This window comes from Botryllus schlosseri, chromosome 3, assembly GCF_051294905.1.
Source record: "Botryllus schlosseri isolate E-star chromosome 3, Bs_hap1, whole genome shotgun sequence".
Lineage (NCBI taxonomy): Eukaryota > Metazoa > Chordata > Ascidiacea > Stolidobranchia > Styelidae > Botryllus > Botryllus schlosseri.
In genome coordinates this window covers 33,124,970-33,143,120 of record NC_137238.1, presented here as the reverse complement: position 1 = coordinate 33,143,120, position 18,151 = coordinate 33,124,970, and the positions used below count along the sequence as shown (strand labels likewise).

At 39.3% G+C, this 18,151-nt stretch overlaps 1 protein-coding gene across 6 annotated transcripts in view; it reads left to right on the top strand.

Moving 5' to 3' along the window:
- LOC145435095 (NACHT, LRR and PYD domains-containing protein 14-like) overlaps positions 1 to 18,151 on the top strand; it is a 443,484-nt gene that overhangs the window by 294,819 nt on the left and 130,514 nt on the right. For 4 of the 6 annotated variants that reach the window (XM_080312363.1, XM_080312362.1, XM_080312359.1 and 1 more), the window contains one exon: positions 1,214 to 1,381. The exons of 1 other annotated variant lie outside the window; for it this stretch is intronic. In XM_080312363.1, coding sequence (XP_080168489.1) covers positions 1,214 to 1,381 — 168 coding nt within the window. Of the gene's footprint in view, positions 1 to 1,213; positions 1,382 to 3,883; positions 4,055 to 8,288; positions 8,491 to 18,151 lie in introns of those variants that run through there. One more of the 6 variants, XM_080312364.1, reaches the window with a different exon arrangement.

Sequence of the window (18,151 nt, the reverse complement as noted above, 5' to 3'; positions counted from 1 at the left end):
CCTTGATTCATGGCTTTCATATGGTCGGCTATCTTGAGAACTATTGTTGAATTGCAAGTAGAATTCAAGCCAATCTGCTGATGATTTGCTGCACGATTCCTTCTTTATGAGTTGATTTGAAACAAATCAAACAATTTTACCCAGACATAGCCGCCCAGTTATGATGGAAACATTACCGTATTCATCGGCAATGACATGATTGGTTTCATGGGCATGGCCACACGCGCTTATTTATCAGTCAGCTGAAGACGTTAGATCGATTTTTAGTTGGATCTGCTTGTTTAAATACATTATATTCAATAATATGCTGTGGTTTTCTAAAATCACACGACGGACACGTTCACAGTTTGGGAATCACCGTCTTCGCTATGTAATGTATGTGACCCAATTGACAACTGTGCTTTTAGAAACTATTTGAGTACTTTTAATATTTTAATTTTATACTTGTGACTGAGTTGAAATTTATGGCGTTACCTTGACTGTCCCGGCACCTGGGATGTCATCTTACTGAATAGGATTTTGAATATGGGCATGAGCAAATTTAAAGTCAATAGCAAATCACGTACTTCACGTCGACTGTTGTCAGATGGATAATTGCAAATATGTCATATGCACATTGCAACTTAAAACCAAAGATACTGAACGTAATTGGTGCTCTATTGTGATGAAAGTAGCAAATACATTTGGTTGTCATTGACGAGCTTTCACTCTGATGTCAATTCGGACGTCGCTGAAACGTAAAATTTGGTTCCAATGTGAGTTGAGTTGCCTTTACCTACAAAAAGTATTCGTGATTCACTCTGTGCCATATCGTATACATGTGTCGGCGCGAAATACGATGTGCATACTACTATCATTTTATCATAAATTGTTTCAGATGAAATATATTGCAGTCGTGTGGAAAGATATAAAATTTAACTATTACGACCCAGAAATTTTTACTATACATTGTTCACAAAATGGTATGAGCTTTGTCGACCAGCTATAGAGACTTCGCATACACTAATAAAGTGAACAAAAGTCAACATGGCTAAGTATCATACGGTCGACAGATTATCCGGGCAATGAAATAAATGTGCGTATTATCGGAAATGCCTACAAAAACATTGTTCTGGTTCACGACGATTAGTATTTACCAGTTTAATGCAATAATAATGACCAAATTTACGATTCAGAAATTCTCTGTTGCAATTAAATACTTTTTAACAAACAGCTTCTGCGATTGAATGTATTCGATAGCACCATGCCGTCCAACGCGTATTCTGGCCTCGCGGCTGTCGTAAAATCATCCAAATGTACACATCTGGAGCTCGTGAATTGCGATTTGTCAAAAGAGAAGTTGGAATGTTTGAGGATGGGATGCGAGGAAAACGGAATCACAGTGAGTGGAAAAATGTTCTGGTCTGGTCACGCTTGCCCTGGTTTCTGGGTAAACGCTCAGGATGCAATCAGCAGAATTTGTGACCTACGGGCGAACAAATGTCGAAACAGTATATAACGCTTGACTTCCTGGCAACTGGAATTCCAAGTCAATATCGGCGCGGCATAATACTAATATGACTAGGGTTGCATTTAAAACGAAAATCAATTTAAAACAAACATGTTTATAACATGGCCAGTGTTCGAAACATGGTTTCCATTATTTATTTATTTAATTGTGACGTCATAGTGGATTGACATTCACAACGGAAAATATCGGGTAAATATGGCCCCCTATTTTACGGAAAAAGGCTTGCGACTCCGGTCATAAGCGGAAAAACACTATGTTTAATATCGCGTTGTTGACCCTTATTATAAGGTGATATAGCGTTTGTGTGTAATCAATCTAATGGTATCTAGTATTTGTATGTCAGCAATCTAATGATATCTATAATTTATTGAATTCGCCTGAACGATTGATACCGCATGCACTGCAAATTCTAACAATATCACACAACATAAAATACCAACCTGGTGTAAAACCGATTCACTCGCTATGCAAACCTCACCAAGAACGTGTTATGTACAAGTTGTACTTTCATTGTCCAATAGGATATACTAGATATCAACTTTGTAACTGCAGAATGCAAATTTTATTCTGCGCGCACGACCAAGTTGCACTGTTAGATGTGTAATATGTGTTGTGATATCCACTACCCTCGTTGTCAGAGGTTAGAACCAGTTATTGCAGATTTTGAACAGAGTTTAGTCAAGTCCTCCGATTTCGGAAGGTGTCGCGAACTAAGTCCAATCAAATTAAGTCTTAAGTCAATTGAGCTCAGGTCAAGTCAAGTCAAATGCCGGACGTACGAGACATGATTCAAGGCATTGCATTTTGCTAGATGATTGATAGAGTCCTTTGTAATTCTGAATCGATTATTGATTATAGAGTCATTTATGCTTGCAAACGGGCGCTGTATCGTAGAACTTAGAACGCATAACAGCTAAATTACGTAGGCAAGTATTTATCATCATTAATTCAGCCTAAAAATTGGGGATCGAACAACAACTCGTACGGTTTTAATTAATTGATGTGATTCAATTCAAAACCCACCTTCACATCCATAAGATTCCTTAGGAGTAATATAAACACACAAAAAATACGATCATTAGGGAAGCACTTAGTAGTCTGTAGCGCTGGAATGTGAGCTCTAATTCAGTGGTTCGTAAACGGTGTGCAATGAAACACTGAGGGCTCCCCGAGTTTGTTTTTTTTTGAGGTATTCATGGTGTTTGTCGACTTCCATGGTCTTTACACCAAGCCAATATTCTTCATTCTTGTTCTCGTATTGTATGAAAAAAATATTTTAATCGTTTTTTTTCTTGTAACATTCCGGTGTTGCACAGTTGATTTTGTGCACAAGAAATATATACTAATGTATTACATATGCGGATAGATCTGTTACTTTGTCTGATTGTGATATTCATGGTTGTTGACGACTATACTATGGCCATGTACACCGGACCAATTATTATCGTCATTTTTATTCCGCAGTTGCATGGCACGACCCACTTCTAGGCTTTATAAGACATCACTTACACGGAAGAGACGGCTAGGAGAAGCCTATAGCTAAACCTCCCACACTTGCGCAGGAGTTCTGGAGTCGACCTTTGTCGGACTCGAACCCGCAACCCATTGGTGTTACAGCTGTGGTAGCTTTTTCTTTCTATGTCTCATCGGATATTTGGGGCTCCGCGAAGTCTTGTGGATCAGCACAAGTGTACCGTACGTTAGTAAAGGTTAAGAATCACTGCTCTAATTTTAAAGGACTTCATTATGTAGGGTAGCGGACGACCAACGATACAATAACTTCTGCAGATACCTTATTACGCGTCCGAACGCCGAAATGTACAGATAACTTAGAGAATGTGAAGACACGAGACAACGTTACTAGAACTGTAACAGGGGGCAGTAAAGGGCACAGCTGCTACACCACTCCAAACTAAACTTGAAAATGTATAGAAAAACACTCTCACAAAAACACATGCATCCCCGTGAATACAATCTAATAACCAGCAACATCTAAAACGAAAAGTACCAACTCATGGTCAGGCATGGTCTCTAACACGAGAAATGGTCCGTTTTGTACATGAGCCATCACGCTCACTGTTGCCCATTGTGCCGACATTTCCCCGTGGCTTCATATTCTTTTTTCCTTCTAGTCCGTTGCTTATTCATGTGATTCATTAGGTGTTTGTATCTTATTTGTGGTAGGAATTAAGGAGAATAGGTTGTAATTTGACATCGTTCTGTTGATTCAGTTGATTGTATTGTTAATGCATTTAGCTATAAGATTTATCTAGGGAGTTGACTGTTGTTACCCTGTGTCCGCCTTGCGGGTGTGACTCTCGCTTAGCATGGTTTAGCGAATTGAACCGTAATATTCATATTTGATGATTTCAGCTCCCGATACTTTATCTTGCTTGGTCACATTCAACTGCAACTGAAGATGAGATATCGGCTCTTTGTGACTTGATCACGTTTGCTGTAGAAGAACTGGTTTTATTTGATTGGGAAATTGATGCAGAACGAACGCAGAGATTGCATGAAACGCTTCAAAAAGAAAGCTCAAAGGTTCGATTCCATTAATATAACTTTTGCGCCTGTGTTTTGCAGTACTGTGTGGTCTATTTTACAAATTATTGTATATTTATTGACATGATTCATTTGTTGAAACAAATTTGATTTGGGTCATTGTTAATTGTAGAACACGGTCTTCCATTTGCATCATTAGCATACAACACTCACATGTGAAATGATGAAAATCACGGTATATTAATACAGTTCAGGATTATTTTTGCATCGAATCAAGAAAGTAAAATCACCAAAATACTGTACGAAAATCCTACAATATGTTTTATCATAGAGTGTATTTCATAGCCAATAAGTCATTTTATCACTGGTTTGACCACTTTCTCTCTTTGAGTGTCTACTCTTGTCTATTTTGGTTTCTGTCATTCTCACGTCACAAGTATAATTCAATCTTCAATTTGTATTTCCGCTTCTCCGTAATTACTGATGATCGCTCGTTATGAGAGCCAGCCGAAAATTAAGCCAGCCGCGAATACCCCATGTAGACGCAAAACAAAGGGAGCAGACTTCCTCTATTTCAGTGGTTCCCAACCTTTTTCCACCCACGTACCATTTTGAGGTTTTGTGCAGTGCTCGCGTACCACCTATATAAGTTACGCGTGTTTCCAACATTTATGACGTCATACTCGCGTATTTGGCCTATGCGAGGTGTGTTAACAAATTATATTAAACTAGGCCAGGGATGTCAAACATACGGCCCGGCAGACGATTTTATCCGGCCCGCATAGCAATTCTGAGTACATTGAAAAAAGATTATATAATCCATCACATCCACAGTAATAAACCAAATTACAACGTCCACGTTGACAGTTGAATATCTTGTATTCATCACAACGCATACGCAGGGCTAACGCCGGATTATGACTAACGCAGGGTAGGCCAACCTTTTTGCCATTCACGGACATATTTCGACCACTCGTGTAGCCTACTGCCGCATTCCAGGGCATAGTCGTAATGAACGAGCTGGGCGCCAAATACCCAGGTTAAAGTGTATATGTCCATTTCTGGTGAACTCCGGACCAATCTATTTAATTTAGGCTTACTATGCGCAACAAAATCGCGAGTGGTCACTGGTAAAGTGGTGATGTTAAGGAAGGAAGTGCTCATAGTAGCGCGAGGCGCGAAAAAATTCAGATTCACCGATGAATTTCGTCATTGATATTAGTAGTTTTACATATTGCCATCAACCATTTATCCTTTTTCATCCCGTGTGATCAGATTGACTGGTATAGAGTTGATGTAGGGGTGATTTCGAAAATTTAAAGCAAGTTATAAATTATGATGCATCTTCGGGTGGGTCAATTTGATATTAGCCACTTTGTAGCATGCTGTTATTACTTGACCTCCCATCAGGATTGTTAGTATAGTGAGGAGCACACGATTCCGAGCTGATATTTCCATGTGAGGCGCATCATTTGCACTGATGTTCGCATCTGTATTGTGGGGCTCTGACTGCAAAGGGTGCTACTATATTAAAATCGAAAAACGTAGCTGTATTGAATCGCGCGCAACGCGAAGAAATTTCCAGATTAATTAAAATCTTTCAAGAAATCGGGAGTCAATTCGTAAATTCGAAATGCATGTCGACGGCCACCAACACATACCAATTGAATTGCGTGTCTACGGCCGCACAATTAAATTTCCTCTTACGGCCGCAGGTTGGCCACCCCTGGACTAAACCAAATGGAACGCTGAAATATGTCTACTTGTATCGCCGGCAAAGGCATTGTTTTAGCGGTTCTCAACTGTATTCAACCGGACAAACATCGCATTTTCGCCAATTTCATTGCTCGCAAATAATGGTGTTGCGACTCGCTAGAATGAAACCCCTACGGTCCGTGTATTATCTATATATGCTTGATAATAAAGTATTCCAGCGAGAAGCAATGGCACGAGGCAACATTTTGGATTCCGTTGACTGGTCCGGCCCGCGGACGATTTCGCGACTTAGATCCAGCCCGCGATGCAATTTGAGTTTGGCACCCCTGAACTCGGCATTATCAGCCAGGGTTGATGGATGTATGGAATTGTTTTGTTTTTTCACCGCCAGTCACAAGCAGAACAACATAATGAAATAAAAACACACAACAAAAGTCAATTTATTTAATGCGATGGCTGCATTTGTTTATTTTTCACTAGCTTGTCGAAGCGTGGCATACGTTTGCTTACAGCGCATCGAAAGTCATGTATTGGCGCAACAAGTCGGTTTCGTTTCTTCGACTTGATAGTCATGACTCATGAGGGATGAAAACCCTTGCTCGCATTCCCACGTACAATGAAAAATTAGCAGCTGGGCAATAGCGTGAGACGACGTCTTCGAAAAACTCAAAATCAACCTCACCTGAACTAATTACTCCCTTCGGTCGAAAAAAAAACAGAATCTACTCGCGTACCACCTGGAAGACCTTCGCGTACCACTAGTGGTACGCGTACCACAGGTTGGGAACCACTGCTCTATTTTGTTCAGTAATGTTATAGTTATGCCTCTTCATGCGATAAACCTATTGATGTATGGTGTTCTGTAAATATACATTCGAGAACGGTGCGAATGGGCATAGTAATTGATCGACATCATCATCATCACACCCATAACGCGATCTTTTGTCTGGTCCAATCTGGTAGATATTTATGAACGTACCTGCAGCTTAAAATCTTCCTCTTTTATAAACGGAAATCCCAACCTTCAAACTGTATATGTAGTTAGCTACGCCCGGGTTTACCGAAAGGGCGTGGAAGTGCCTGCATTGTTGTTGTTTCCTAACCATCGTGTTTCAGCATGAGTGGTATAATTTGACATCGAACCGATATTATTAGGTCGAGTTTTTGAAGTCGATCTCAGTCCAACTCGAACACGACACCCATTGGTGTAACATCGTTGGTACATACCGCAACGCTACTCGTCATCCCACGAAGTGCCTACGTCAGAGGTCTGGCGGGCCGCAGCATTTATAGGGGTATTCTATGTCTTTCCAAGTAGGACTTATTTGGCGGGAATGAATTGCCTTATTGAAAGTGAGCCGATCCAGCAGACTGACAGTAAACACACATCGTCAAAATGCGATTTACTCTTGTATCATTTTAAGCCTGGCACGAAAAGAATCATCACATTTATAACTATTTGAATAGAATTGTTGTTGTACTTGTTGATATATATTAATTATAAGATATAGACACTATATGGGCAGACAAATGTATGATGCCATCATAAAAGCTATCGGATTATAATTTTGCAGCTTGAATTTAACAGATTGATAATCGAGACTGATCTGATATCAAAATATTTTTAAGTTGAGCATTGTAATTCCAGTCCAGGATTTGGGTATACTTCCGATAAGTAGGCTATTAATCTCATGGTCAAATATCTTCAAATGTAGGAGCTGAAAAAATGAAAAATATAATGTAAATATATTGATGAATGTTTCCTAGTGATAGAAATGTCGGAACGCCGAACGGCCCATTGTTGTTACATCGTTGGAGCGTACCAATACGGTACTCGGTGCCTTTAAGTGGCCTTAATAACATGGTTTAGCGACCAAAGATGTAACTAACAGATTTCCAATGGTTGCCATAACTACGTGTTTAGTTATCGAAATACCAAGCTGCGACCTTCTGATCTATTACTATTCTCCTGATACGCGATTAGTTTGTTACGTCCATGGTTCAAACAAATTCACGGCTTTCCGAGTCCAGTCGAGTCATTTTCATTTTGCCATCGAGTTGGCCCGAGTCTGAATAATTCTAAGAAAGGTCGCGTCCAAGTCCCATTCCCAAATTTCAATCACGAATCGTCTAAGGGTCAGGTTTTACCATAATGAAGTGGAAATGTGGCTAAATAGTGAATCTTCCACTGCATGGTAGCGTTTGCAATTGATGTGATAGTGAAGTTTGATGAATAGTTTCAGGCTTTCGACACAAATTAAGAGGGAATTTCACTTTATAACCTGAAAAGATATATGTGACACTTATATATTGTCAAATTAATAAAAATATAAAATGTCGTCGCGGGCCGCACAAAATGCTCTGGCGGGCCGCGTGTTTGAGACCTCTGGCCTACGTGATATGGGCTGCTGGATTGGACATGGATGGTTTAAATTTCTCTTCTTAATGTGTGTGGATATTATTTTGTCGTATGCATGGTCTTTGTTACTGATATAGGCTATTCCTTCATAATCTCTTTAATTTCTGCGGATAAAGCAGCAATTTCTTCTTCGTTTAGGTGACACGAATCTGGTTTCCGAATGGAGACGTCTTCACCAAAAGTCTATCGCAAGAAGAACCTGCCAGACAAGCTATGCAAAATACGCAAAATCAAGGAATTCCTGAAATTCTGGCAATTCAAGAATATCAAGGAAATGACACAGTTCCACAAAATCGAAATCGTAATCGATCAAAATTTTGCATGGTGCAGTAAAGATAAATGTGAAGAGATATTATTGATGTAGAGCCATCTTTTACTTTTGTGCTTAGAACCTTGTAAAATTACAAGGGGATGAAGTTGAATGTCCTGTAAAGTGACCATTACAACTTCTACTACTCGTTTCCATATTATAAATACCGACTATTACGAATCCATGGTCAGCCTTAAATGATCGGTTCTATTTCGTTTAATATCTTACGGCCTCCGTTATCTAGGGATAATGTACTCTAAAAGCGATTTCACAGCGAAAAGAGTGTGTATTTCCACCCAGGTACCATCCCTGATATACGGGTGTGGATGTGCGCCCATGGCACACTAAACCAGAACCTACCTCAGACTTATACCGCGGCATAAATCGAGTACAGCATTTTAATCTAAATTATGCATAGGAAGGTATGCATGTAGGATTTCTAACCACGATATATTTCTGAGTTGCTTTCTATTTTAGTGTACCACCCTTTTCGGCCCTATGGGAGTGAAGACACACTCTTTTCGCTAAGAGTGTACCATATCAATATTATGCCTTTTAACGAAACTCCACATTGATACAAAAATTGATGCAGCAACCATCCGTTGCTTTAAACCAGTGGTTCTCAACCGGTGTGCCGCGCGGCCCACTAGGGTGCCCATCGGACTGCTCAGTGGAGCGAGAACATGTGGTTTACAAGGTCAACGTATAATTCTGTGTGAGGCATAATCGATGATTCTATTATTTTTACCCCGTCAAGACTCGCACTCGCACTCCTGATTTTTTTGTTAGACACCGCTTATGCAAATCGGATGGCGAGGAGAGCCTATATAAAGCTCAAGCACCTAAAATGGGATACTAGAGTCAACATAGGTTGGATTCTAACCCATAACCCATTTATAATGCAGCGGTGCAAGGTACGCTACGTTACGCTCCACTAATAGTACTCGATGTGTTATGGGGTGTCGCGAACTATTTTTCCAAGTGTCGCGAGGACAAAATGGTTGAGAACCACTGCTTTAAACCAGGGCTTTGGAGCCGGAGCCGGAGCCCGGAGCCGGAGCCCCGGAGCCGTGTATTTTCGCCGGAGCTGGAGCCGGAGCCGGAGCTCTACATAAAATTCAGCCGGAGCCGGAGCCGGAGCTGGAGCCCGTTATTTGAGGAGTAGCTCCGGCTCCGACTTATTTCATAAGATGCTATTATATATGCAACAACCACATCTTCTGATTTATCATATTTGAACAGCAGGCCTGAATTTTAATGCTGTGCACAGAAATGGCACAGAGTAAAGTGCGTTCTAGTGCAACTATGATATTATCGACATTTGGCAAGTATTGATTATGACGTCATAAGCCGGCATGGCGGCACCTATGTCTTCGTTGCTACATCGGATGTTACTGACGGCTAACAGACTCTAGTTTACTATAGATAACTAACCTATGGGTATATTAATAATCTATATAGACCAGGAATGGCCAACGTTTTCGGCTAAAGGGGCACACGCAATTGACGAACGAGGGTGCGGTCCACTAGCCACGCCAAGCGGGTAAAATTTTCAAAGTTTATAAATAAACTAGGTCAATAATATTATTACTTGAGTATATTGCGGGTCTACTGTATACCGCCCGCTAGGCTCAGTTTCAAGGACACGACTATTCGGCGTCTGGCCACATCGATATCGAATGTCTCCGATATTATGCGACAATCGTTTTGTGCCTACATTTCACCGTCAACGATTATTATGCGAGCGCAAACGCGAAAAGACTTTATCCCGTAATTGGGAATACAGTTAGACTCAATCGGGTAAATTAGGCTTTTTTAAATTTTCAGTAGGGGGTAGGCTACCAAGCAAAAAATCGTGTGACAATTAAACATCAAACGATTTACTGAAAATGTGACTGGATCCTGGATCTGCCAATACGTCGGAACTGATATTTTAGTCATCAACATCTCAAGTGTCGCAGCCAGACTTGTAATTTTTGGTTGGCATTGCCAGTTCACAATCTGAGCAATTCATTTTCGATAATATAATAGGAAATTACCTCGCGGGCCACGCAAAACCCTCCCGCGGGCCAAATGTGGCCAACCCTGACATATAGACAGGCCCATTCGATAATTGCAGAGCCGGAGCCGGAGCTGGAGCCGGAGCAGTGGTAATAAGGCGGCTCCGGAGCTGGAGCCGGAGCTAATGTATGATAAAAGAAAGCTCCGGAGCCGGAGCTGGAGCAGTTTAAATTTACGGCAGCTCCAAAGCCCTGCTTTAAACAATCGTTTTGTTTCACTTTGATTATTTTTTCCAGTAGTGTAGTGAACTTGACTAAATGGAGCCGACCAAGAGTTGCTTCCGAGTGTTATTTTAAACCAAGTAGTTTAGATGAATATTTTATTTCAAATAGTGGTTGAATGACATTGGGATGTTTAAATGATTTAACGTGTTGTTATGATGTAGAATAATGCCTATTTGTGTAGCAATTATAGTGAGACGTATACGTGCTGTCATATGATACGCGACCAAAGTGTTCAGGGGTCTCAAAATTCGACTCGATTTGACACCATATGTTCTCTTCCATCTGGTTAAATTCCTATCATGACGACCCATGGCAAAATATGTTTTGGTTTCATGGTCTTTCCAATCTTATTAATGACATGGAATATGTATAGATGTCATGCCCAATTCGATCCATGCTGATAGCAGTACTGAAAGATTTTATGAATTTTTTTAAGGTTTTTAATCACCGCGACTTGGAATCCAACCATTACGCAGCTTTATTGATTGATTGTATGTGTAGCAATGACTATCAGTCCCATATACTCTGTGTGCATTAGCAAATAAATGACTGATGATCAACATCTGACTGTTATATTTAAGGTTTCTAGGAAATGAACAGGCCGAACAAACATTCAGGATTATCCCCCGTGACTAAGATTAAAAGAATGGCAGTTCGACATTTGAGGATACTTCACTTGAACTCATGACTTCATAACCCTAAAAACAACTAAAATTTATGGTTGCAAATAAAACAAACGGTGTTTTAAAACACTTTATTTAAAACATGTTTTAAATTGTGTTTTTAAAAAGGACTTAAATTTTTTTTACAGTTGTATAATTATGCCATAATTGTGTAATTACTTTCCAAAATGCATGTTGTATAGACCTACGGACAATGAACACCTGATATAGCCGACATATATCGATATGGAATGATTTGAACCCTAAAAATAGTCGGTTCAACATAAATAGTACCGATATTTCGTCAAAGAAGCTATATTTAATCTATATTTTCAATTTCCAATGTCATTCCACTATTACGTCACAATTGAATATTCGTGACGTCATGGCTTAAAAAGCAATCAATAACAAACAATAAAAAACATGTCTTAAATTAGGGCCTTGTTTTAAACATGTTTGTTTTAAATTGATTTTTGTTTTAAATGCAACCCTTTTACTCAACACTCAACAGTGTCTATACCAGTTGTTCTTAACCTTGCCGCCAGCGCTCCCCAAGGGGCGCTGGCGATTTTGAAGGGGACGGAAAAGCTCAGGGGGCGATATGGGGGGGCGCTGGGCTCAGGGGGGAAATATGGAGGGGGGCGCTACACGTCGATGCTTGCTACATATGTTTTCATGAATGTAGAGTGGGTAGAGTGGGTTATTATAATACATGTAAAACAAATTGCGCGTACTTTTAGATTGCCAATTTCCCGTTAAAACACTGCCATTACGCTTGCTAGGGTTATTTTCAACAGAATATTTCGAATTAGGTATTATATCCCGTAGCGCACAGCGTGTGAAAATCGAAGAAGAAATCACTGTACATCACTTTTGAGTGTGAGTTGAGAGCCCCTTGTTCACAAATAAGTGGACGAAATAAATGACGAAATATACTTGTATTTGAGTACAAAATCAAATCGTCAGATTATCTCTTAATCGTATCATAAAGCGGTAGCGGTTCACAACCTGACATGAACGTTACATAATGTGAGTTGCTTTGTTTGGAATACCTTTATGTTAAAATTAATAAATGGGTACTTACTAGATTCAATGTGAGCAGATATATGCATCCCATTCTAAGTTGACTTACTTATTGTTACACTAAGCACAAAGACAAAATCCAATACCATTAATTTCACCGTATTGCCAATCGCAGATGTGAATTCGGGATGGTTCGAACCATAGACTATGAGATTGTACCCGATTGTTGTTATAACAACCTCGATTTGACCCTGAATATACCACACACAATTACTATGGTTTAATATAGTCGAATGGTCCTCGAGCGCGACTAAAGCGCGAAATATTTCCAATACCGAATTCCCGAAAAGATTGACTTGACTTTGACCTCTTACCAGAACCGAAACTGCTGCAACCCAAGCCCCCAATCGGTTAGCTCGAAGGGGGCCCTAAATTATTTCGGTGAATGAACATAAATTACACATCATGTTTTGACGAATCCCTCACGGAAGAATACTCATAATTATAGAAAATAGAAATAGGCATTTCGGCGTTAGCCAATTACCACGCGACCATGCACGAAGACATATGAAGTTCCGGTCAATATGGGACTCCGGGAAGTGTGTCAGAAAGATCGTCTGCGAGAAAACCTTAGCCGAAGAGGATTGCCCTTATGTTGACCGTGAAATTCGATGTATACAAGTCTAATTGTCCATAGGTTCTTAAATCGCTCCTGCCGAATTATCATGTCGTCGCAATCTGTACCCCACAGGACAAATAACATCCATCCGAGAAAATTATTTGCCAGTGAAGAAATACCAATTTTGAATCGTGTGATTACTTTAGTTTATTACGTTTATGATTTCAATATCTTTTGACTATATAGCGGACAAGAGGTAACAAAATAACAACATGTAAAGAATTAATTGTACCAACGGGCACGCCCGAATACGTTCAATTATTAATTTCATCGCCTTCATTTTCCAATACAACAGTCCACCCAGCGCTACTGGTAAATCTGATTGCGTGGACTGAGCGGATAAAAAATTTATAGCGACATTTATATGCAATTACCACCTATTCATTCATGCATTATATAAAATTCTGGCGCCTAGGGCGACCAGGTCACATAAAATTTGCTGACCATCAAATCACGCGACGGTGTCCTTGGAGCAAAGCCCCCAGTAGTTTGATTGATCACTCTATGGGTGCGCAAGACAATCGTTTTTAGGGGGACTGGCGACCTGCTGTTACGGCCCTCCCTGTTACCCATTGTCTCCATTATAGTCCTTACAATATGAGTTGGGGGCGCTTGAGCACGATGATTTTTGAAAGGGGGCGCTGGAGAAAAAAAGGTTAATAACCACTGGTCTATAGCATCGTATGATATTTTTCCGATGTTCAATCTTCATACGTCCACAGACCAGCGTTGGATGAATTGTAGTTTGTAATTGAGATGAATTACAATTAATTATTACATTTTTTCATGCAATTGTAATTGTAATTGAAGCATTTCAATTTTGTGTAATTGTAATTGTAATTATAATTTGATAAAAATTTTGCTCAATTACAATTTCAATTACATTGTTATTGATACCTGACAATCACAACGTAAACAATTAGCCTATTTACATGGGTGTTCTATCCGTGCCTCGTTAACTAATTCAGCCATGCTAAAGTGTTTCCCATACTTTAGTAACAACAGAAAACTTGATGAATTACAATATAGGCTAAACCAGTGGTTCTCAAACGGAGAGACGCGCCCCCTTGTGGGGCATGAAAGCATCTGAAGGGCGGCGCGACGCTCCGGTAAACTGAAAAAAAGTTTTCCGCACTTGGCGCGATTTAGCCTACCTCCATTTCATAGTTATTGCTCTGTGCTCCGAATTTCATATTGGAGAATTCTCTCATCACAAGTCAAAACCTTCCATACCATCAAACTATCTGTTAGGATTGCTAACATTGTGGTTTCATTATGTGATATGACGATAAGGGGGGGCACGAAATATTTCACTGTCATAAAAGGGGGCGCGTCTAAAAAAGTTAGAGAACCAGTGGGTTAAAATAAATCATAATATTTTAAAAATGGACGAACAGCAAATAAACTCTTCTGAAACCTGTGCTGAATCATTTCCTCCACCACGGTCAGGGTTTCTGTTTCAAATCTCTGACCAATATACTGAGGCTTGCTGCAGCAACAATTGCAAAACGAGATTCAAGTTTTCAACCAAGGCTTTATCAAACTTGATCACACATTTGTGGAGATGTTATCCCAATCTTACCTCCAATCTTAGCCAAATTTACTGGGGCCAGTCTGGCCAGAAACTTTCCGCACCCTAATGTTCATCAGATGCAATCTAGCAGTTTTGGAGGAGGTGAAAATGTAAATGCGAACCAAATTTTTTTAATTCGTAGTTATCAAGAGCTTCTTTCCTTTTGCATTTATTTTAGTTTTACACATCTTATCGGTATCTTCGTTATCGCTGACGCCTTACCAATTGCATTTCATTTCCCTTACTCAGCTCGGAGTATTCGTTTGCTTACATGTCATTGACTGTCTTGTAGCATATTTGCTGTTAGTTGTGGCCAGTCCCTAAAACGTTTTGTGGTTAATAGTCGCTTCAAAAAAAATTCTGTTTTTGTATTTTTCAGTTTCCATGATTATGAATAATTCGAATAAGTTCACGTTTTTTTTTTAATTTAAGGGTATGCTACGTATCATGAATGAAGCATGAATAGCTTGAAATTGTTGCTAATTGCGTCGCTACGGTTGTCAAAAAGCCCTACCCTACCGAATCAATTACACGTTTACCGGTAATTGTAACTGTAATTAAATACATGTTTAACAGTAATTGCAATTTGATGTTTTTAGCATTAAGTAATTGTAATTGTAATGATATTGAAACATGCAAGAGAGTAATTGTAATTGTAATTGTAATGGAACCGAATTAATGTAATTGAATCAACTCTGCCACAGACCGGGGATAGTATCATCCAAACTCATCCTCCCTGAGTGTCGTCAATGCTCCAAGTTTAAGCCGACCTCATTTGCCCTTAACGTTGCTGACATTGACCAGACAGCTATGCTACCCGATTCAGCTATCTCGCCTGACCAGGAATCGCAATGACAGTGTAGATTTCCCAATAATGCTTTCTTAATAGCTCGAGTTTCTAATTTTATCGATGACTGACTCAGAGGGATGTGGTGGCATGTATTGAATCAGTACAGGAAAGCTTATACCTGCTATGAGAGAACAGCTTGAGGAAGCCAGATACATTTTTCTGTTGACAAATGCGCGATGGATTCATGGTTGTATAACGCTGGACAACACAATTTTTGTTGAAATCGATCTCACTGTTGCTTTTGATTAACTTTTGGGCGCTAAATTCGAAAATGACTTCGATTATTCTCCATCACGTAAAGGGTTTGTCACATTGTCTCATATTCCACGTAAAAGTACCACTTTTCATATTCTGTGTGTTTCATTAAACGTTTCAAGAACCACCAGGAAACGAAAGTAACTCAATAGTCTTCAAATAAACATCTGTACTGCTGTATTTGGTTGATTTAAACTGACATTGCTTTTAAGAACAAATAAAGTGCAAGTTTTAGGGAACAGATTTCTGCTAATAACTCTTAATTTAGTGCGTTATCTCGCTTGCTTGCAAGCAATAGCCAGCTAACATATGCAAGCTCCAATCCACTCTGGTATCTTTTCCACAACACCTTCTGATATTAGGAAAACTTTCTCATTGCTTATCGCTGACTACGCCAATGTTTTCTAACATAGCTTCTGAGCAATTTTGGTACAATTTTATGTCCATGTATTCTCAAGCAATCTCATAACATTTTCTAATTATTACACTGCGGGCAACAATTTTGAACGAAAATTTGGTTGACTTTTATTTTGCACTTGATTTAGGCTAATTATGGCGTGCAGATTCCATAAATGCCACTGGTTTTCTTCTATCACGCCAACTTGTTTCTCCACGATATATGCCCAAAATATGCAAAGTTAGCCATATTACTTTCCTATACCATATTAAAGTAATCACTTTTATCATATAATAAGTTATATAGCGAAGGCTTCAATTGAATTATTAGGAAAGAAGGTACCGGTATCGAGCTAGGCCGATGCTCTCACACATTTTTGGTTAGAGGATACAATAGTCCGAGGATATCTCAAACACATATTTGATGCAAACTGCAGGATATTGCAATAAAGATAAAAATGCCTTTTGCTATCAGATATAGCTCCAATGCTCCATTCAGCTTAACCAGTGTAACTTGAAACTCCTATACCCTCGATAAAATGGATAAACAATTGCACACTCGGAGTAGTGAGGGTTGAATCGATCGGTACGCACCAATCACAGAAGGCCACGTCGCCTTAATTGCCACGCCTATATGACGCCCATTGTCACGCCTACAGGATGCCCATTGCCACGTCACCTGCCACTGCCACATCGTGTGTATTTATGAGCAAATTTCATTGTTTTGTGAATTTCAATACCGGTTTTCCATGTATATTTAGCAATATGTATTGAATAACTTGAAATGTATCATCACTAATTAATTAATATAAAATGCGATTTTAAGCGCTGCGACTTGAAAATATTAATATAATAACTTACTTTTTTGGATATAAATAACATTCAGATTACACATAAATTTCGAAAACTATGATGTCAATGGAATACTATATTTGCCAGATATTCACAGATAACACTCATCAACGTTGAACTAGGCGCGGGGTTCTATGATGATATATCAAAATTCTACACATCATCACTAATTAATTAATTCATATAAAATGCGATTTTGAGCGCAGACAGATCGCGGTTTCGATTGCCGAGGTCTCCGCATTTCATGACCTAATATGAGCGCACACTACAACTGAATTCATTCCAATACCTGCAAATTTACTTTGCATGTCGAGTATAAGGATAATTTAATCAGCGCTAAACGCCAACGGACTAGCCCTAGGCGCACAATGCTCGGCGTTACAATTAAACAAACTTTTCGCGGCAGGTACGCGATTCCTAACGGTTTCTACAGTTTCCACATTTCACGACTTATTTTCTTTGGACGCATACAAGCGATTCCGAAGGTCGAGGCTATGGAAACAAATCAAGCATGAGTACGTAAATCTCGAGCTTAGATCTCCGAGATTCTTGTATGCAACTAACATTATAGACAACCATTCGACAATATTCAACCAGCAATAATGGTTTCGATATAGTGCATCATGTACAGCGACACGCTGATCAATTCAAATTCAACAATGGGATCCCCCGCACAATTATGAAGCCCGATTTTCTCGTTGTTATAATTGCTTCCGAGAAATAGCTGTTTTGTGAATTTCAATACCGATTCTCCATGTGTATTTAGCAATATGTATTGATAATAACTTGCTTCCGAGAAATAAATAACAACACGAGTCCAGATACCGTTAAGTGAATTATTTTTAGGTATTAATCTTTACGAAAAATTGACGTAGTTCCAATAATACACTATATTTTAATTTTTAAAAATTACTAATCCGCGTGAGTCGAGATTTTCTTATTGTCTCCACATTTTTCCATACCAGTTTTTGAGAATATGAATTCTCGTGTAACACACTAAATGTTGATTCCCCATGAGTCGAGATGTCGCTAAGTAATTTATCAACTACGCATGATTTTATGTGAATTTCATCGATGGTGTCCGAGTTCTATGTGACATAAGTACAATTCCAGCAT